This window comes from Cervus elaphus, chromosome 9, assembly GCF_910594005.1.
Source record: "Cervus elaphus chromosome 9, mCerEla1.1, whole genome shotgun sequence".
Classification (NCBI taxonomy): Eukaryota; Metazoa; Chordata; class Mammalia; order Artiodactyla; family Cervidae; genus Cervus; species Cervus elaphus.
In genome coordinates, this window is record NC_057823.1 from 13180064 (window position 1) to 13203204 (window position 23141).

The 23141-nt window shown below is 42.0% G+C and overlaps 1 protein-coding gene across 1 annotated transcript in view; it reads left to right on the plus strand.

Moving 5' to 3' along the window:
• LOC122700001 (adhesion G protein-coupled receptor E2-like) overlaps window positions 1–23141 on the plus strand; it is a 42884-nt gene that overhangs the window by 1270 nt on the left and 18473 nt on the right. The window contains exons 2-13 of the mRNA XM_043912508.1: window positions 1893–1946; window positions 2480–2599; window positions 5530–5676; window positions 7079–7132; window positions 9964–10010; window positions 10101–10178; window positions 10595–10772; window positions 15322–15429; window positions 15617–15837; window positions 16036–16215; window positions 21821–22018; window positions 22287–22522. Coding sequence (XP_043768443.1) covers window positions 1893–1946; window positions 2480–2599; window positions 5530–5676; window positions 7079–7132; window positions 9964–10010; window positions 10101–10178; window positions 10595–10772; window positions 15322–15429; window positions 15617–15837; window positions 16036–16215; window positions 21821–22018; window positions 22287–22522 — 1621 coding nt within the window. The remainder of the gene's footprint in view (window positions 1–1892; window positions 1947–2479; window positions 2600–5529; window positions 5677–7078; window positions 7133–9963; window positions 10011–10100; window positions 10179–10594; window positions 10773–15321; window positions 15430–15616; window positions 15838–16035; window positions 16216–21820; window positions 22019–22286; window positions 22523–23141) is intronic.

Genomic DNA, 23141 nt, shown 5'->3' on the forward strand with positions numbered 1-23141 from the left:
CCTAGTAAGTCAAGTGTTCCTTATATGTTGTCCTCATTGCTTATAAATTGTTTCCTGGTTTTTATGAGAATGGCCATGTTTCTTATATTCTGATATGTGGAACATGACTTTTCTTAATGCTGGGCACATTTGGGGAAAATTCTGTGCAGACTCACAGATCATAAAAAAATATTCATAGGATTCACTGCCTCACATGGATAAGATGAGAGACTCTAATATGTGGTGTACATATTGCCTATAAGAGTAAATTTTATCTTTGAACCCATAGTTTTCTTTTTTATTCATTTTTTAAAAACTTTTATTTTGTATTGGAGTGTAGCCAATTAGGGGCTTCCCAGGTAGCACAGATGGTAAAGAACCTGCCTACCAATGCAGGAGACATAATGAGATGTGTGTTTGATCCCTGGGTCAAGAAGATCCCCTAGAGAACGGAATGGCAACCCACTTCTGTGTCTTTGTCTGGAGAATTTCATGGACAAAGGAGCCTGGCAGGCTTCAGTCCATGGGGTTGCAAAGAGTAAGACATGACTGAGCAATTAACACACACACATGTCCAGTTCATAATGTTCGGATAGCTTCAGGTGAACACTGAAGGGACTCAGCCATGCATGCACATGTATCCATTCTCCCCCAAACTCCCTCCCATCCAGATTGCCACATAACATTGAGCAGAGTTCCCTGTGCTGTGCAGTAGGTCCTTGTTAGTTATACATTTTAAGTATAGCCGTGTGTACAGGTCCATCCCCAGCTCCCTAACTATCCCTTCCCTCCATTCTTCCCCCATGGCAACCGTAAGTTCATTCTCTATGTCTATGAGACTATTTCTGTTTTGTAAGTTAATCTGTATTATTTCTGTTTAGATTCCACATATAAGGGTTCTTTTCATAACAGAAAACTTGATCAGTAACTCATTTTCTCAGACCAAACTGGGAGATCAAGAAAAAAGGCTGTGCTCTTGATATACTATAGCAGGACCAGGAGTTCACTTGGAAGGAACCATAGAAGTCATTGGACTTCTCTCGTGGCTCAGATGGTAAAGAATCTACTGAAATGCAGGAGACCCAGATTTGATCCCTGGGTGGGGAAGATCCCCTGGAGAAAGGAATGGCTACCTACTCCAGTATTCTTGCCTGGAGAATTCCATGGACAGAAGAGTCACCTGGTGAGTTAAAGTCCTTGGGGTCACAAAGAGTCAGACATGACTGAGCCACTAACTCTTTCAGTTTCATAGAATTTATTGGTGCTATATGTGGAGAGGCCATTTAACAAAGTGATAGTGAGTCTACCTTAGTTCTTCTACCTTAGAAGTTGCCTTAGTTCTTACTTCTCACATGCTCTAAACTCCCTGTCTCCTGATTCCAGGGCTCCATGCCCGGCTGATGTAATTGTGAGCTAGTGCTCCAACTCAGGGTTGTTTCACTTCTACTACCCAAACTCATCTGTGTCAGGAATGTTAAATGTGAAGAGAGATCCTGAAAGAGAAATCTTCAGAGCAGATTTCTGCCATTGTCAGAGAACAAAGAATCTAGGTACACCAATCTAAAGAACTTTCTCCTCCACAATTTAACACTTCCACTGGAAGAGATTGGAATTTCAAAGATGTGTTGCTGACATCAGCTGTTGGTCTATGTATTGCCTGTCCTTTAACTGTAGCACCTGATTCTCCATGAGGACTGTGTCCATTGCTGACTGACTCCTCAGGGAGATCCAAGACTTGGAGGTGAAAAGCTGAGTTCTTGATTCTGAGTACAGTACAGGAGAATATGAGATGCCACTGGAAAGCTGAAGGATACAGGGCCCAGAAGCCCATCCCCAGGAGGCAAAGGCTATGGGGACAGGGGGTGAAATTGAGTGTGACTCTACTCTGTCATCTTTCTGTTTCTCTGCCCCAGGATTCTTGATTCTGCTGATTTTGCCATCGGAATCCACATCCTTGAACATGAAACGTAAGTCTGCTCAGCCAGCCCCATTAGTGACATAACCTGTGGAGCATATGCTGGGGTCTGTGTCCTTTTACCAACAAAGGAAGAAGAAAGTAGGCTTATCCTGAATGTAAGGTTCAGACACAGTTTTCTGAATGTAAGAGAAGCTATTCCTCCCCACCCCAACATGCTCAGAAGTTTTTGTCTCTTCCTATTCCAAGAGAGGGCTTTCCAGGTGACTCAGTGGTAAAGAATGTGCCTGCCAATGCAGGAGACACAGGTTTAATTCCTGAATCATGAAGATCCCCTGGAGGAGGAAAATGGCAACTCACTCCAGCATTCTTGCCTGGATAATTCCTTGGAGCCTGGTGGGCTAAAGTCCATGGGGTCACAAATAGTCAAACATGACTTAGTGTCTAAACAACAAAAACTTCCAGTGGAAGTCACCCCATCCATTCCTTCCCTTCCTCTACTACTAGACCACCAGCTTGAAGCGGGCTTTGTTCATCCTTGACCTTCTGACTGAGTCTCCATCCCCACTGCTTCTTCCCTCACAGCCTGTGCTTGGTGGTGCGACCAAAACCCTCCATGTGTCAACACCGATGCCTGCCGCTGCATTCCAGGATTCAGTTCTGCATCTGAGGACAGCTTCACCAGCCCCTTGAAGAGTTGCCATGGTACAGAGCCTTGGGGTGGTGGAAATGCTCAGACAGATTTGGGGAGAGGCTGTGGTACATCTATAGCATTCAGCTCTGAAGGCAGCTCAGAAGCACTTTGTTGAGAATAAGAAAGGAGACACTTCAAGAAAGCATGAAGGAAGTGGGCAGTCCCAGAGGGGCTGCAAATTTAATTGACACAAAAATGGAAAAAAGTCCTTTCCTCCACTTCATCACTAACACTTGTTCTTTCTTGTCTTTTTGATAATAGTTATTCTAATAAGTGTGAGGTGATATCTGATTCTGGTTTTGATTTCCTTTTCGTTAATGATTGGTGATGTTGAACACATTTTCATGTACCTGTTGGCCATTTGGTAGTCTTCTTTGGGAAAATGTCTATTCAGGTCATCTACCCATTTTTTACTCAATCATTTTGTTTGGTTCTTTTTTTGCTATTGAGTCATATGAGTTCTTTATATATTTTGGATATTAACCCCTTATTTATGTATGATTTGTAAATTAGTATCTGATATTATAGATTTTCTTTTCATTTTGGGGATAGATCCTTTTGCTGTACAGTCTTCCCTGATAGCTCAGTTGGTAAAGAATCTGCCTGCAATGCAAGAGACCCTGGTTCAATTCCTGGGTCGGGAAGATCCCCTGGAGAAGGGATAGGCTACCCACTCCAAAATTCTTGGGCTTCCCTTGTGACTCAGCTGGTAAAGAATCTGCCTGCAATGTGGGAGACCTGGGTTCAATCCTTGGGCTGGGAAGGTCCCCTGGAGAAGGTAACAGCTACCCACTCCAGTATTCTGGCCTGGAGAATTCCATGGGTTGTATAGTCCATGGGGTGGGACACGACTGAGTGATTTCACCTCATTTTGCTGTACAGAGCTGTGTAGTTTGATGGAGTCACACCTCTCTAGTCTGCTTTTGTTGCTTTGTTTTTGCTGTCAAATAAAAAAAAAGTTATTACCAAGATCAATGTCAAGGATCTTATACAGTATGGTTTTTTTCTATGAATTTTATTATTCAAGGTAACCTGATTTTTCTAATTAGCAAATTCAGGCCCGAAGAGATTGAGTGATGTCCAAAGTTATATAACTGATAAGGTAGTAGAAACCACGACCATGTCTAAAGGCAAGGAGTTTTTATTCTTCAAAAAAATAGAACCACAAAAGGAAATCATTAAACATAAAGCTAAGATGAAAACTTTTGTTATGGACATTTTACTGCATATTTTTTTAATGAGGTAAAAGAAAATTATATGATTTTTCATCAAGAAATATTCTTCATCTACTCAAAATAGTCTGAGTTATTGGTAATAAAATAAATTACTCCTAGCATATTTGAATCAATGAGTAAAAAAGGAAAAGCCTACAATATTCTAGAATACTAGACTTCTGGGTGATTTTTCACCTTTTTTTTTTTTTTTACTTCTCTGTTTTCTAAGTATCCATTTATTATTTAAAATTTGGGAGAAAGTAAATTTCATCAAAGAAAGGAAAAGATGTTGTGATTACTGCACAGCCCTTGCTTGACCCTGGAAGTATCCAAAATATTCCTTTGTGAACTTGCATGTGTGTGTCTCAGGGAGATACGCAGACTCTTGAACATGGAGAGGAAATCTGGCTGATGCTGTAACTGAATTCCAACTCCTTCCTTGGACTACACTTGTCAGGTTGAGGAATCTCCCATCCTCATGTCTTCCCCTTCCAGTACTCATTCCAGTATGCCCCCACTCCATACCTCCCTATCCCTCAGCCTTGAGTATGGGTCTCCAGCTATTGCCATCATCTGAGAGGAGGAAATCTCAGTGATCAGATGGTGGCCAAACAAGAATTCCTGAGCTATGCATTCCTCTCCCTTCCATTCATATCCTTATGTTAATACTACCCACAACCTGGACCTGGGGTCTTAGAAGGGAATGTCAAGAGTCTGGATAAGAAACTTTGACCTGGGAAAGACCAGTTGTCTACCCTGACTGATCATAACCCTGTGAGTCCTTCCAGGCTCTAAACGTCTTTGGCCCCCTGACTGGAAGAAGCTCATACATGTACAAGGGCCAAACATTCTATTCCTGCATTTTTACTAAGTTGCTGTTGTTCTTAGCATTGGTGTCCAGAACTTGCTCTATGGTTCCCTGACCTATTCCAAGGGGACCTGGCTCATGGGCAACTTCCCTCCTAAGTTTAGGAACAGGGAGAGGTAAAATGCCAGAGAACACCTGCAGTGACTCAGCTGTGAGCTGCTTTCTCTTTCCCATGCATAACAGGCTCTGATAAAATGAGATTTCTACAGAAGTGGAGAGAGCAAATCTCCCCTAGAGACATCCTGGGGCATCTCGAGAAGTCTTAACATTGAGAGCTGGGGGAGTGCCTGATAAAATTGTGGGGTGTACTAGGGCTGCTATGACTAAAGTGGAGGTGGAGGGGATCAATGGGTAGGAGCCTGATCACCTAGCCCTAACCTCCGCTGTAAATGATGGATATCACTCTGGACAATCCTCCAGCCATGACTGTCTCCATTTCCTCAGCATCGTGGGAAGCCTTCAGTGTCACGATCACTCACACTTGGCATGACTGGAGCTCACATGAGTGTCCCTGATGATGCAAACAGCAACCAAGAGGATGGTCTGGAACCAAGTCATTTTTTCTGTCCACCCCAAAAGGCCTGCAGCAGGAATGCAGACCTACTTCCAGTCCCCATATGGCACAGCAGAGTGTTTGAATCAAGGTGCATGCAGATCCAGTCAGAGAGCAGGGATGAGTAGAACAGTAAGCCAGCTTTCTGGAGCAACTGGTAGTAGTTCAGCCTAACCCTATAAGAGCTAATAAGGAGCTGAGTCAGTTCAGTCCTTGTGTCAAGATCAGGACGGAGGTGAGTGCCATGTGAATTCACAATGGAATTCATACCTTTGAGAGGTGACCTTTTGTCCTGTTGTGTTCCAGACATCAACAAGTGTGGACCATCATGGAAAGTGTCCTGTGGAATATATGTAGACTGCCAGAACTTTAACAACACATGGCGTCAATGCAGAGGAAACAGAACTCTTTCTCAAAAAGAATTTGAGAATGAGTGTACTAACAAAACACTTGGTAAGAAGGAACCAATTTTTTTCATTTCCTCATTCATTAAGTTTGGCCACTTACTCCAGGCCACAGGTCTATTCTCAGCACCTACTGGTATCCCCTCTCTCTCCAAACCCCAAGGGTCAGAACCCCACACAGAGTGTCATTTCTGCAATATTTGATGCCCCCTTGACACTTGGCATCTTATTTTATCAAAATAAAGAGAGGAGTGGTATTCAAGACATTTCAAGAGTTGACATCCAGTGCAAGGAGTCCCAGGGCACTATCTGTATTCTTCATCATTAATTGCCAAGATGAGACCTTTCTCACCTGGATCCCATACAGGTTTGGGCAAGCTAGGGGTCCTTTCAGACTCTCCTGGAATGATGGACCTGAGAACTCTGTCTAGAAATGTTGGAAGGGGGATATTCAAGGGTGGTCCCATCTTCCCCAGCCAGCCCTGCCCCTGGATAACCTTACCCAGTTCCTTGGCCAGTCAGCCTTTGTTTATTTCACTATGCAAGGATCCACCATGCCCCTAACCAATAATTTCGATTAACGAGCCTATGGGAAACTTAAATGCCTGGAACCTGGGAGGATGTTATGTCAGAATGGGTGGGTGACATGAACCACACCACATATACTCAAAGTGGCTCCCATCTGGCACAGATGGAAAGAGAGAGTGTCACTGGGCTTCATTGTCCTAGCCCAACTCTCTACTTAGGAGGTGGACAAAGGCCCCACATTGACTCAGACCACTTGAGCCTTGTGCAGAAGGAGCCCACAAGTTTGCATCCTTAGTTGGATGCCCAGGGCCAAGGAGACAGAAACACCAGCCACTCCTCATCCATCACCAACTGCTTCCTTCTTCAGCCACCCAGCCCTCACACAAAGCTGGCCTCACTCAGATGATGAGTCTTATCATTTCATTTCAGTTTGGAAAATGCCTTGCAGGGGTACAGGAAATGGATCCTCACAGCACCAAGCCTGCATGGCTGGAAGTAGACCCCCACTGTACCCCCAGTCTGGTCCCCAATGTCCAGGAGCCTCTGGCCTGTCTGGCATCATCTTTATACTCCTCACCCCTTCCTGAAAGCTTATTGTGGGTCCTGACTCAGGGATGGGTCTTGGACCAGCTTCATGGAGCTAGAGTCTGAGCTAGCATGGATGGGAGAGCACTATTCTTTCTACAAACGTGTAGAACATGAGGTTCCACTGGGGCTGTGTCTATCAGTGACTGATCCCTCGAGAGGCCCGAAAAATAGAGGGAAAGTGTTGATTCCTTGATTCCAAGTAAAGTACAAGAGCCTCAGGAATGTTGCTGAGAGTGAGCCAGAGACATCCAATAAGAAGGCAAAGGCTGTGGGGATAGTGGTTGCAATTAAAGCTCAACTCTCCCCTCTTTGTCATCTCTGCCTTTCTGCCGCAGAACTCAATCTACTCCTGCTGAAGACAATGAAGAATGCAGTCCAGAAACTTAAAAGTGAGTCTCTGCACCCAGCTCCATTGGTGACATAAGCTGGCATTGGTGTACGCCGTGGTCTGGGTCCTCTCACCAATAAAATGGGGAAAGGAGGTTTATTCTGCAAAAGTATCCTCTAAGGATACTAACAGCTGTTACTCTTCCCCATTATGTCCAGAGTTTTCTGAGGCTTTTCACTTCTAGTGGCAGCCATTCAACACTTTCCTCCCCTCCTCTACTATTGGGTCTCTAGCATGCAGCTGACTTCCTCAGTTTCTTGGGTCTTCTGACCATGATCTTCATTCACACAGACTCTATCAAAACACGTTGTGCTCGGTGGTGCCCTCCAAACTCCATATGTATTGATGCCAACACCTGTCACTGCATTCCAGGATTCACGTCTTCAACTGGGGAAGTCATCACCAGCCACTCAGAGACTTGTGATGGTACAGAGGCTTGGGGGTGGCATTAACTTGTGGGTGGCATATGCTGGGGGGTGGTATATAGAGATTGTGGGAGGACACAATGGGACCTCCAGAGCCCTCAGTAATGGGAGCAGCACAGAAGTATTTTAACAAGAGTAACATAAAAGTAACAGCACAGGAAAGTATGAGGGGAGTGGGTAATCTTGTTTTCATGATCAGTTGGGAGAGGGCTGAGAGCCGACACAGCAGAGCTGGGCTACCTGGTGCAAAGCGTAGCTCGGACACAGGCTCTTTGACATTTAGGAAGCTGATTTACCTTCCTGTGCATTATTTGCTTGTCTGTAAATCAGAGGTAGTCATCGTACCTACCCCATATGGATGTACTTAGATTTAATATTTACCTTAGTGAAGAAAAGCTAAAGTTTCAGTTCAGTTCATTTGCTCAGTCCTGTCCGACTCTGTGTGACCCCCATGAACCGCAGCACACCAGGCCTCCCTGTCCATCACCAACTCCTGGAGTCCACCCAAACTGATATCCATTGAGTCAATGATGCCATCCAACCGTCTCATCCTCTGTCATCCTCTTCTCCTCCTGCCCTCAATCTTTCCCAGAACCAGGGTCTTTTCAAATGAGTCAGTTCTTCACATCAAGTGGCCAAAGTATTGGAGTTTCATCTTCAACATCAGTCCTTCCAATGAACACCCAGGACTGAGCTACTTTAGGATGGACAGGTTGGATCTCCTTGCAGTCTAAAGGACTCTCAAGTCTTCTCCAACACCACAGTTCAAGAGCATCAATTCTTCTGCGCTCAACTTTCTTTATAATACAACTCTCACGTCCATACATGACTAGTAGAAAAACCATAGCCTTGACTAGACGGACCTTAGTGCAGAGAAAATTGTCAACACTTGAGAGTTATTATTGTCATTCATACTGTTAAACTATTGTTATTTTTATGGAAAAAATAAATGGGGGAAATAAATGAACCAACAGAAGGAAAGAAACTCCCAGGAGGAAGCTCAGGCTCTCTCACTATCTCAAGCTCACCAGGAACTCCTCACTGACCATTGTGATTTCCCACATCAATCCTCACAGCAGACCCAGGATGCTAGCACACTTAGATTTTTTTTTCCCCACCTTATCCCAGTTTGCCCAACCATCATATTTTATTCTAGGAGTTTTACTTTTTCAGGGCAGAATCTATTTTTCAATAATCATATTTGGGCCCAAAGAGCTTAAGTTATATATCCAAAGTCACACATTTAGTAGGATCATAGAACCAAGATGCAGATCTAAAACTTAGAGTTTATTTTCAACAATATAAGATCATAAGGGAAATTACATTGCTCAAAACATTTTTAAGATGGTAAATTTTATGTTTTATGAATTTTACCACAATACTAAAAAGTAGGGGAGAATTATATGGTTTTTATAAGAAATAGTCCTTGCCTACTGATAAAAGTTTTTGATGGACATTTATTGCTACTGAAGAAAAATATTCCTAATATGTGCAATATGATGAGAAAAAAAATTCGAAGAAATTTCAAGGGATCTGTGTTATGGCCATAGGAGTGATTTTCTTTCTTTCTTCTTTTTTTTTCATGTTTTAAATTATCTTGTTTTCCAAGTATCCACGTGTTACTTAATATTTTTTATAAAAGTAGATTTTATCATCAAAAAAGTCTTTGACTGATGTTCAGTCTCTCTGACACTCTAGAGGTATTTCTAGAGTTTCCTTTATGCATTTGTATGTGTGTCTCATGAAGATTTGTAAACAGCTGAACATGGAGAAAAGATCTGGCTGCTAGTCCCAGCTCCTTCCTAGGAGCACCCTTGTCACGTTGAGGAATTCCAAACCCTCATATCCTCCCCTCCTCACACCCTATTTCCGCTATCCTGCACTCAATTCCATCTCATCTCATCAACCTTTAAGACAGTTCTCCAGTGACTGCCACCATCTAAGAAGACAGGAAGACGTCTCAATGCTCAGTTAGAGGTTGAACTTGAGTCTCTCAGTTGTGCATCCCTCCTACATCTTGTTCTGTCTTACTGCAGACCCTCCACCTGGGTCTGGGGTCTCAGAAGGGAAACCCTTAGATCCAGAGATGAGGACCCTCATCTGGAGGGACTAGACAGCTGCCCTGACTCATCATGATGTCATGAGTCCTCTGAAGCCATAAAGTCTTTGGTTCCCTAATTGGAATATACAGTATCAAGCATTCTGTTCCTTCTTTTTGATTTGTTCTTATGTTCATGGTTCTTCTTAAACTGTTACTCTGAGTAACCAATATTCAGGGATTAATGTCTGGGATGGTACCTGGCCTGACCTGACCCCAGATCCCACTCACAACACACACACACACACACACACACACACACACACACATGCTCTCACCCCTAATGATCCATTGTACTGTTCCCTGCAGAGATCTCCATCCACACCTGGACCGCACCCTCAAGTATCAACAGCTCGGTGAGTGGCCCAGCAGACAACATGTGAAAACCTTCCATATATTCCACCTATTTCCCCCAAGTTCTAACCTCCTCATATTCCTCCTCCCAGACACTCTCCTGCTTCTTCAACAGAGTCCAGAATCTTAGTGAAAACATGGAGTCAGTCCCTGTCCAGGACACTATCCAGGTAAGGGTAGGACCCAGGGAGGCAGGTGTAGGCTTCCCACAGGTGCTCTGGGAAAATCTGGTCTGGGCAGAGATACCTCAACATAAGGGTGCACTGCTCTGAGGCCCTGCCTCTCCCAGGGTGGATGGGAAGTGTGGACATGTGTAGTCACTCTTACACTCCCAGGTGCACCTTCTAAAAACTTTTAATCTTGCAGCTCCTGAATATTGGGTTTAGGTTATCCTTGGCATTCATGTACAAGATTGACCTCTGAATGGCTGGATTCCAGGGGCAAAGACCACCCAAAGGATCCCACCTGGCCCTGCCTTTATCACTCAAACAGTTTCCAAGCTCTGTTCTCTGTGAGTGAGTGGGTAATGTCTTCATACAACCTCTCAGGTGTGTGAGCTACTGGCTCTGTGTCCTTATCTCTGCAGAACCTCATACAGGGGGTGGATGAAATGCTGGAGGCCCCCCGGGACCTGGAAACCCTGCCCAGCTCAGAGCAGCACCTTGTGGCCTCTAACCTGCTCATTGGCCTGGAAACTGTCTTGAGAGGACTGAGCAGGTCCCTGGACAATGAGTCACTGCACTTCAGTTCACCTTCAGGCACAGGTAATTACCTGGAACAGCCTCCAGGCTCCTGCTCTGCTCATTCCTGGTTCATTCCTTTTCCAACCTCACTAGAGCCCAGTGACCAGGGTTGTATTTCATGCGGATCTCATAAATAAAAACAAATTTTAAAAAATAAATAAATTATTGTGCTAAGCAAAACAATAAGACAGAGGAAGACAAATACCCTGGCTTCTCTAATGGTTCAGATCATAGAATCAGTCAGCCTGGGCTCAGTTGCTGAGTCAGGAAGATCCCATGGAGAAGGGAATGGCAACCCACTCCAGGACTGTTGTCTGGAGAATCCCATGGACAGAGGAGCCTCGCAGTCTACAGTCCATGGGTTGTAGAGTCAGACATAACTGAGCCACTAACACTTTCAAAAAACAACACAAACACCAAGGTCATCAACATAGAGAACAGATTGGTGATTGCCAGAGACCAGGATAGCAGTACAGGAAATGGTGCAAAGAAGTCAAAAGGTACAAGCTTCCAGTTAAAAATAAGTTATGGGAATGTACAACATGGTAACTATAGTTAATAGAACTGTACTGTGTGCTTTAAATTGCTATGAAAGTACATCTTAAAAGGACTTACCACATAAAAATTTGGAACTCTGTATGATGACAAATTTTAGCTAGCTTTTGTGGTGATCGTTTTGTGATATATTCAAGTATAGAGTCACTATACCTGTCAATTATACCTCAATAAGAAAAACATAAATGAATAAAATTATATATAATATACTCTTTCATTGTAAATAAATTATGAGCATAAAAATAATGCTAATGAAAAGTTTAAGACAAAATACAAATGGTTACAAAAAGGAAAATTTTTAATTTGGAATAACATAATTTCCTCATGTTATTTGTCATGTAGGTATGATCTGTTTCAATTGAGTATTTGTTTTGCTTAGCACAATTATTTATTTATTTTTTAAAATTTATTTTTATTTATAGCAGTTTCAGGAGTATAGCATAGTAATTTGGTATTTTTACACAATATACTCCATTACAAGTTTTTATAGGACAATAGCCATATTCGTTATCCTAAATAATATATCCCTGTTGCTTATCTATTTTAAACATAGCAGTTTGCACTTATTAATCCCATAACCCTAACTTGCCCTTCCACCCTACCATCTCCCTTTTGGTAACTCCTCTTTTCAGTATCAGTTAATCTGTCTCTGTTTTGCATACCTTGGTTTATATTATTTTTACATTTCACATAGAAATGATATACAGTATTTGTCTTTCTCTATCTGGCTTATTTCACTCAACATAATACTCTCTAGGTCCATTTGCAATGTTGCAAATGGCAGAATTTCATTCTTTGCTGTGGTAGATTAATATTCTATCCTACTTAATCACCACATCTTTTTATCCCATTCCTCCACTGACCAAAACTAAAGTTCACAATTTTAATCAAAGTGTAAAATCTAGTAGCATTTAGTACATCATAAGGTTGTGATCATCACCTCTATTTATAAAATAACTTCACCTCTCCAAAAGTAAAAACTGTAGCCACTGAACAAACACTCCTCAATCCTCTGTTCCCCTGGTCCCTGGCAACCACTGATTGTGTTTTCTGTCTCTTTGAATTTGCCCTGCTGGAAATTTTGTATACATAGAATTAAAGGCATATGACCTGCATGTCTAGCTTCTTTCACCTAGCATAATGTTTCCAAGGTTCATCCATGTTGTAACATGTATCAGCATTTCATTCTTTTATGGCTGAATAATAATGTATTGTAAATTCCATATATATGTGTTAGTATACTGTATATTATTATAAAGTTATTAGCCTCCAACTAATAAAAATAAATGGAAAAAAATGTATTGTACATGGATGTACCTCCTTCTGTTTATCCATTCATCCGTTGATGGACATTTGGCTGGCTGCCACCTTTTCACTCTTGTGAACAATGCTACTATGAATGTGGTGTTTCTTTTTTGCCTGCACCTCACAGCATATGGGAAGTAGGATCTCAACTCCTTGACCAGAGACCAAAACTGTGTCTCTTGCATTGAAAGCACGGAGTCTTGGAAGCACTGTACCACCAGGGAAGTCCCTGTAGCATAAGTTTTGGTTTGAATAACTGTTGAATAAAGTTTTTTGGGCACATAATAGAGTGTAAAATTGCTTGGTGATGTGGTAGTTTTATTTTCAGCTTTTTAAGGAACCACCAAGCTAGTTTTCCAAAGTGGCTATTTCTTCATTTTACATCATCAACAGCAAAGTATGAGGGTTCCAATTTCCTCATCCTCAGCAACACAGTACTTCCATTTTGCTTTCTTTTTCTTGTAGCCATTCTAGTGTGTGTCCAGTGATATCTCATCATGGTTCTATCTGCATTCCCCTAGTGACTAAGATGTTGAACATCTGTTCATGTCATTGTTGAATTTGTCTGTATTTTATTGGAGAAACATATGCTTGAGTGTTTTTTTCTTTGCAATTTCAATTTTTTACATTTGGTTGTTAAGCTGTAAGAGATCTTCATAGATCTTAATTTAGATCCTATGAGATATGTCTTTGCAAATATATTCTCCCATTCTGTAGATTACCTTTTCGCTTTTCTATGGTCTTTTCACTTTAATGAATAGATATTTCCATTTTGATGAAGTCCATATAATCTATTGACACTTTTGTTGCTTCTGCATATTTTTTCATAGCTAATAATCCATTTCCAAATTCAAGGTCATGAAGAGTTACTCGGATGTTTTTGCCCTACTTGTCCTAGTGTTAACTTTTAAACATAGATCTTTGACCCATTTTGACCCCAACAGGTCTTTGACCCATTTCTTTATTAAAATTTATTGTGTGAAGTAGGTCACTGAATTCCTTCATTTGCTTGTGGAAAGCCGGATGTCTCAGCATCATTGTTGAAGAGATTTTTCTTTGCCCACTGATGGTCTTGACACCCCTTTGTGAAAATCAACTGACCATAGATGTATGGATTTATTCCTGGGTCCTCAGTTCTGTTCTACTGCTCTGTATTCATATAGCAATTTCCCACCATTTTGAATACAGTAAGTTGGCAGTAAGTTTTGAAATCAGAAATTGTAATGCCTCCAAATTAGTTTTTCACCTTTAAGATTGCTTTGTTTATCCAGGTTACTTGCAATCCATTATGGATTTTAGGATGAGCTTTCCATTTCTGCTGAAAATTAATTTAATGTTGTCAGAATTTTGATACAGATTGCATTGAACCCATTGATCATTTTGGGGACTACTGAGATCTTAATAGGATGGTTCTGATTCATGAACACAGGATGTCTTATGATTTATTTAGAGTTTCTAATTTCTTTCAACAGTCTTTTACAGTGATCAATATACAAGTCTTCAGTTTCCTTGGATAACATTTTTCCTTGTATTTTGTTGACTATTTGTGTATCTATGTTCAAATTGACATTGGTTTATTGGGATTGCTGTAATGCATTATCTTGTTTTGTTCTTGGGATAATGATGGTCTCATAGAACTATTTAGGTAGAGCTATTTCTCTTCTATTCTATAGAAAACTTTACAAAGGTTTAGTGTTAATTCTTCCAGAATGCCTGGGAACATTGACTGTAGAAGCCATCTGTTCTGGTCTTTTCATTTTGGAAAGTTTTGGATACTGATTCAATATACTTATCTGTTATTGCTTTGCTATGATTTTCCATTTTCTTAAGTCAATTTTTTCTATTTGGTGTCTCTAGGAATTTCTCCATTTTATTTAGGTTGCATTTCATGTTGTTGAATAATTGCTCATATATTCTCTTACAATCCTTTGTAAATGTAAATGATATATGCATATACCACTATTATGTGTACCAAATGATATTGCTTATAATAATAATAATATCATTATTTATAATATACATTATTGTAAATATTATTATTTATATGTCATTGATAAAATGATATATAATCATTTATGTGATTGTGCAATCACATATGATATGTCATATGATTTAGATATTTTGACATCATATTTAGATAGCATGTAAATCAATGATAAAAATATATCATTGTTTCCTGATCTACCACAGAAGCCCACATAATATACATTATGTAATATATAAAGTGTCTACATATTTATATGATATATTAAGGGGCTTCCCTGCTAGCTCAGCTGGTAAAGAATCTTCCTGCAATACAGGAGACCCCAATTTGATTCCGGCATTGGAAAGATCCCTTGGAGAAAGGATACACTACTGATAATAGTATTACTGAGTTTCCCTGGTGGATCAACAGTAAAGGATCCAATATTAATCCAAAGTTTACAATGCAGGATACCTGGGCTTGATCCCTGGGTTAGGAAGATCTCCTAGAGGAGGGCATGGTATCCCACTCCAGTATTTTGCCTGGAGAATCCCCATGGACAGAGGAGCTTGACAGGCTACCGTCCCTCAGGTTGCAAAGATTTGGATACTATTGACCAAATAAGGGCAGCACACAGCACATAATATATTAAAATATTTATTTTTATATATGCAAATAATGGTAGTATGTACACCATCATAGGCACAATTACTAATCTAACTCTTCTATAACCCTCACAACTCTTAGAAATGTCACTGAAGGCACTGGATAAAGAAGATAAGAATGTCACCTTGATTCAGAATAACATAAAGATGATACTGATCTGGGATGCAGTGCATGAATCTAATGACTCAGGTAATGGTAATGGCAGGGTACAGGTCCCTAGGGATTCAAAGTGAGATGTGATATTCAAAGGTGCAATAAACAGAAATGTATACTTTAAAGGAAACTATGGGTAATGGTGAGGCCACAGGGACATAGTTCATTAAAGGAAGAGTCATGTTGGATACCCCAAGATATAAACCTTGCCCTTGTCCTGCAGGTCCCATGGTGGTGGGCCTTGTCTCCATGCCTGGGATTGAAAAGTTGCTGGATAAAGTCCCCCTGATAGTGGATGCTGAGGAACAGGCAGTTCCACATGAGACACACAAGGAATTGCTGCAGGAAACTCCCCCTATCCTGCTGTCAGATGTCATATCCGTTTTCATCAGCAACAGTAACACACAGAACCTCAGTTCCCCAGTCAAATTTGTCTTCAAACATGTGAGTCCTGGAGGTGGGGGGGGGGGGGATGAAGCTGCGGGTATGGGAGAGACCTGAGTCCTGGGCACAGCCTTTGTTCTTCAGGGATGTCCATCACGGGTGCATCATATCCCAAGGAAAGTCCATCATAATTTAGATTTGGGTCAGCATTTCTAAGCAACAGAACCACTAGCTCAAACCTACTTCCTGTTTCTACAGTCAAGGACCCCTGAAACAAAGGGGAAGGTGCACTGTGTCTTCTGGGAGCAGGGCCAGAATGGAAGTGGCCACTGGGCAACCAGAGGCTGCAGGACGATGGACAGCCGAGACGACAGCACCACCTGCCAGTGCACCCACTTCAGCAGCTTTGCTGTCCTCATGGCCTACTACGATGTGCAGGTGACACCCCTCAGAGGGGCTACATTCAATATTTGATGTGGAACAAATTCTCACACATGTAAAACCTGAAAAAAGTACTGTCTCCCAGTTATCACAGGTCAGTGACCTGACATGGTGTAGTGGAGATGTCTGCTCAGGTTCTTCCAAGGCTGAATCATTCTGTCAGCCTAGACTGCATTCTGATCTGTCCTCCTCTAACCCTCTAATTTTTGCCACAATTCAGTTCCTTGTGATAGTAGGACTGAGGTCTCCTTGACTTCCCATCTATCAGCAGGTGTCCATGTTTAGCTCTTAGGGGCTACCTGCATTTCTTCCCATGTGGACCTCTCTTGGGAACTTTAATACAGTACAAAAATTAGTTTTATGCAATAAGCCAAATAGTCTCAAAAGTTAAAGTGTGTCAGCATCATCTGGAGGGCTGGTTATTTATTTTTAAACATTTCATTCCTAAACAAAATCATATGTAGAAACATGCTGCAAAAATAAATTTGGTGCTATCATACTCAATTGCTTTTTATCAAGAAGCACCTAATTTGCAGGTTTTAACATTCATTTTCTTCATCCTTTGTGCACCTCCCTCTTTCTTATTCCCTCTCTCTCTTCACCCAGACTTATACTAAAAGGAAATTGGCAGATATTTTTTCCTTGTCCTCAGGTATTTAGGATGATTTCCAAAAAGAGGTGAGCTTCCCAGGTGGCTTGGTAGTAAAGAATCCACTTGCCAATTCAGAAGAGGCAGGAGACTAAGGTTCAATGCCTGGGTTGGGAAGACCCCCTGGAGAAGGAAATAGCAACCCAGTCCTCTATTTTTGCCTGGAAAATTCCAGGGACAGAGGTGCTTCACGGGTTACAGTCCTTGAGGTCACAAAGAGTCAGACACACCTGAGTGACTGAGAACACATGCACACCAAAAAAGAGGCAGACATTATCAATTTTAAGCTACAGCCAACATCCAAGTATAGCAGTGTTTCTCTTTTACCCAAGAATTTAGTTCTAAATCTGTAAGGATTAGTGGCCATCATGAAGAAATAGTACAGGGATAAACTGTGCAGAATTCAGAGTTGGGAGTTGATACCTGGACATCATGACAATGGGTAGAGACTTTGTCATACATCACTACATTATGGGGATGGACGATGGTGCTCAAAATGTAGCTTCTCACCTCTGTGGACCTATTGTGGTAACTGGGAAGCTTAGTCATGCTCAAAAGTCTAGCGGGAAATAAACCCTTGTGAGAATCAGGGCTTGGTATTCACCAGTTCAGTTCAGTTCAGTTGCTCAGTCGTGTCCGACTCCTTCAGACCCCATGAACCACAGCACGCCAGGCCTCTCTGTCCAACACTAACTCTCGGAGTCCACCCAAAACCATGTCCAACAAGTCTGTGATGCCATCCAGCCATCTCATTCTCTGTCATCCCTTTCTCCTCCTGCCCCCAAACCTTCCCAGCATTAGGGTCTTTTCCAATAAGTCAACTCTTCACATGAGGTAGCCAAAGTATTGGAGTTTCAGCTTCAACAACAGTCCTTCCAATGAACACGCAGGACTGACCTCCTTTAGGATGGACTGGTTGGATCTTCTTGCAGTCCAAGGGACTCTCAAGAGTCTTCTCCAACACCACAGTTCAAAAGCATCAATTCTTTGGCGCTCAGCATTCTTCACAGTCCAACTCTCACATCCATACATGACTACTGGAAAATCCATAGCCTTGACTAGACGGACCTTTGTTGGAAAAGTAATGTCTCTGCTTTTAAATATGCTATCCAGGTTGGTCATAACTTTCCTTCCAAGGAGTAAGTGTCTTTTAATTTTATGGCTGAAATCACCATCTGCAGTGATTTTGGAGCCCAGAAAAATAAAGTCTGACACTGTTTCCACTGTTTCCCCATCTATTAGCCATGAAGTGATGGGACCAGATGCCATGATCTTAGTTTTCTGAATGCTGGGCTTTAAGCCAACTTTTTCACTCTCCTCTTTCACTTTCATCAAGAGGCTTTTTAGTTCCTCTTCACCTTCTACCATAAGGGTGGTGACATCTGCATATCTGAGGTTATCGATATTTCTCCCAACAATCTTGAATCCAGCTTCTGCTTCTTTCTCTTGATGTACTCCAGCCCAACATTTCTCTTGATGTACTCCTCATATAAGTAAATAAGCAGGGTGACAGTATACAGCCTTAATGTACTCCTTTTCCTATTTGGAACCAGTAAGTTGTTCCATGTCCAGTTCTAACTGTTGCTTCCTGACGTGCATACAGGTTTCTCAAGAGACAGGTCAGATAGTCTGGAATTCCCATCTTTAAAAATTATTCCACACTTTATTGTGATCCACACAGTCAAAGGTTTTGGCATAGTCAATAAAGCAGAAATAGATGTTTTTCTGGAAATCTCTTGCTTTTTCAATGATCCAGTGGATGTTGGCAATTTGATCTCTGGTTCCTCTGCCTTTTCTAAAACCACCTTGAACATCTAAAATCAGCTTGAACAGCTGAAGCCTGGCTTGGAGAATCTCACACTAGCTTGTGAGATGAGTGCAATTGTGTGGTAGTTTGAGCATTCTTTGGGATTGCCTTTCTTTGGGGTTGGATTGAAAACTGACATTTTCCAGTCCTGTGGCCACTGCAGAGTTTTCCAAATTTGCTGGCATATTAAGTGCAATACTTTCACAGCATCATCTTTCAGGATTTGAAATAGCTCCACTGGAATTCCATAACCTTCACTAGCATTTTTCATAGTGATGTTTCTAAGGCCCACTTGACTTCACATTGCAGGATGTTTGGCTCAGGTGAGTGATTATACCATTGTGATTATCTGGGTTGTGAAGATCTTTTTTGTACAGTTCTTCTGTGTATTCTTGCCACCTCTTCTTAAGATCTTCTGCTTCTCTTAGGTCCATATCATTTCCGTCCTTTATTGCGCCCATCTTTGCATGAAATGTTGCCTTGGGGTCTGTCATTTTCTTGAAGAGACCTCTAGTCTTTCCCATTCTGTTGTTTTCCTATATTTCTTTGCATTAATCACTGAGGAAGGTTTGTTTTGTTTTTTGTTTTTTTTTAAATCTCTCCTTGTTATTCTTTGGAACTCTGCATTCAAATCTCCTTTGCTTTTCACTTCTCTTCTTTTCACAGCAATTTGTAAGACCTCTTCAGACAGCCATTTTGCTTTTTTGCATTTCTTTTCCATGGGGATAGTCTTAATCCCTGTTTCCTGTACAATGTCACAAACCTCTGTCCATAGTTCATCAAGCACTCTGTCTATCAGATCTAGTCCCTTAAATCTATTTCTCACTTCCACTGTATAATCATCAGTTCAGTTCAGTTCACTTGAATCACTCAGTCGTGTCCGACTCTGCGACCCCATGAATCGCAGCACACCAGGCCTCCCTGTCCATCACCAACTCCCAGAGTTTACTCAAACTCATGTCCATCGAGTCAGTGATGCCATCCAGCCATCTCATCCTCTGTCATCCCTTTCTCCTCCTGCCCCCAATCCCTCCCAGCATCAGGGTCTTTTCCAATGAGTCAACTCTTCACATGAAGTGGCCAAAGTATTGGAATTTCAGCTTCAGCATCCGTCCTTCCAATGAACACCCAGGACTGATCTCCTTTAGAATGGACTGGTTGGATCTCCTTGCAGTCCAAGGGACTCTCAAGAGTCTTCTCCAACACCACAGTTCAAAAGCATCAATTTTTTGGCACTCAGCTTTCTTCACAATCCAACTCTCACATCCATACATGACTACTGGAAAATCCAAAGCCTTGACTAGACGGACCTTTGTTGGCAAAGTAATGTCTCTGCTTTTAAATATGCTATCTAGGTTGGTCATAACTTTCCTTCCAAGGAGTAAGAGTCTTTTAATTTCATGGCTTCAGTCACCATCTTCAGTGACTTTGGAGCCCCCAAAAAATAAAGTCTGCCACTGTTTCTACTGTCTCCTCATCTATGTATAATCATAACGGATTGAATATAGGCCATACATGAATGGTCTAGTGGTTTTCCCTACTTTCTTCAATTTAAGTCTGAATTTTGCAATAAGGAGTTCATGATCTGAGCCACAGTCAGCTCCCAGTCTTGTTTTTGCTGACTGTATAGAGCTTCTCTATCTTTGGCTGCAAAGAATATAATCAATCTGATTTCAGTGTTGACCATCAGGTGATGCCCATGTGTAGAGTCTTCTCTTGTGTTGTTGGAAGAGGGTGTTTGCTATGACCAGTGTGTTCTCTTGGGAAAACTCTATTAGCCTTTGCCCTGCTTCATTCTGTACTTCAAGACCAAATTTTCCTGTTACTCCAGGTGTTTCCTGACTTCCTAGTTTTACATTCCAGTCCTCTATAATGAAAAGGACATCTTTTTTGAGTGTTAGTTCTAAAAGGTCTTGTAGGTCTTCATAGAACCTTTCATCTTCAGCTTCTTCAGCATTACTGGTTGGGGCGTAAACTTGGATTACCGTGATATTGAATGGTTTGCCTTGGAAACGAACAGAGATCATTCTGTCATTTTTGAGATTACCTCCAAGTGCTGCATTTTGGACTCTTTTGTTGACCATGATGGCTACTCCATTTCTTCTAAGGGATTCCTGCCCACAGTAGTAGATATAATGGTCATCTGCTTTAAATTCACCTGTTCCAGTCCTTCTTAGTTCACTGATTCCTAGAATGCAACGTTCACTCTTGCCATCTCCTGTTTGACCACTTCTAATTTGCCTTGATTCTTGGACCTAACATTCCAGGTTCCTATGCAATATTACTCTTTACAGCATCGGACCTTGCTTCTGTCACCAGTCACATCCACAACTGGGTATTGTTTTTGCTTTGTCTTCATCCCTTCATTCTTTCTGGAGTTATTTCTCCACTGGTCTCCAGTAGCATATTGGGCACATACCGATCTGGTGTGTTCATCTTTCAGTGTCCTATCTTTTTGCCTTCTCATACTGTTCATGGGGTTCTCAAGGCAAGAATACTGAAGTGGTTTGCCATTCCCTTCTCCAGTGGACCACGTTCTGTCAGACCTCTTCACCATGACCCGCCCATCTTGGGTGGCCCCACACAGCATGGCTTAGTTTCATTGAGTTAGACAAGCTGTGGCCCGTGTGATCAGATTGGCTAGTTTTCTGTGATTATGGTTTCAGTGTGTCTTCCCTCAGATGCCCTCTCACAACACCTACTGTCTTATTTGGGTTTCTCTTACCTTGGACGAGGGGTATCTCCTCACGGCCGCCCCTCCTGACCTTGAATGTGCAGTAGCTCCTCTCGGCCCTCCTGCGCCCATGCAGCCACTGCTCCTTGGACGTGGGGTTGCTCCTCTCGGCTGCTGCCACTGGTCTCGGAGTTGGGGTAACTCCTAATGGTCTTCATTAGGACTCTCTTATTCCTCAGTCCTTCCATGCACAGATTTTATCATTCAGATCCCATGAATTTCTAAATTTCTGAACCAGGAGAAAGTTATGCATAAACATAAAATAAACATAACATATCCATAAACATATCCATAACGTAATCTACTCAGCACCTCCATTCCTGATTTCTCTATGTCTAAAAATAAAATTGGCGGAAGGGTCATTACCCCACAGTAGGAAAGCATGATTGATCTTCTCTCTTCTGGGTCCCAGGAGGAGGATCCCACACTGACTGTGATCACCTACGTGGGACTGAGCCTTTCTCTGCTGTGCCTCCTCCTGGCGGCCCTCACCTTCCTGCTGTGCAAAGCCATCCAGAACACCAGCACCTCGCTCCACTTGCAACTCTCACTCTGCCTCTTCCTGGCCCACCTGCTCTTCCTGACAGCCATCGACAGAACTGAGAGCAAGGTACATATACTGTCCCAGAATACCCCTGCCCCAGGGATGCTGAGTTCACGGGGCCATACTGCATTGGACTCCTTAATAATATGGGATTCCAGGTAATGTTAGATGGATAAGTAGCCAATTCACATGGACTGACATAATTAGAAAGCAAACATTCAATTGATAATTCATTCATTTACATCAGAGTTATCCCCAGTGGCAAGTCATAGAAGCCCTGGGGCCATGCTCCATCCTGACAAACCATCCTGGTGACATCTTCCTCTTCCTCCAGGTGCTGTGTACCATCATTGCGGGTGCCTTACACTATCTCTACCTGGCCTCCTTCACCTGGATGCTGCTGGAGGGTCTGCAGCTCTTCCTCACTGCCCGCAACCTGACGGTGGTCAACTACTCCAGTGTCAACAGGTTCATGAAGAAGTTCACGTTCCCAGTGGGCTACGGAGTCCCGGCTGTGATTGTGGCCATTTCTTCTGCATCCAGGCCTCATCTTTATGGAACACCCAAACGGTGAAAGCAAATTCCCACCATCCTAACTTCTCATGCATGACTATGGCTATCATAGAACCAACATAGCACTTTCATTTTATCTTTCTTAATTTATTCATTTTAATTTAAGGATAATTACTTTACAATATTGTGGTGGCTTTGCCATACATCAACCTGAATCAGCCACAGATATACATGTGTACCCCCATCCTTAACACCCCTGCTTCATCCCTCCCCACCCTATCCCTCTGGGTTGTACCAGAGCATCGGCTTTGTGTGCCTTGCTGTTTGCATCAAACTTGCACTGGTCATCTATTTTACATGTAGTAATATACACATTTCAATGCTATTCTTTCAAGTCATCCCACTGTCCCCTTCTCCTGCAGGGTCCAAAAAAATCTATTCTTTACACCTCTGTCTCTTTTGCTGCCCTGCATATAAGATCTTCATTACCATCTTTCTAAATTTCATATTTAGGCATTAATACACAGTATTTGTCTTTCTCTTTCTGACTTACTTCACTCTGTATAATAGGCTCCAGTTTCATCCACCTCACTAGAATTGACTCAAATGAGTTTCTTTTTACAGCTGAGTGACATTCCACTCTGTATATGTACCACACCTTCCTTATCTATTCATC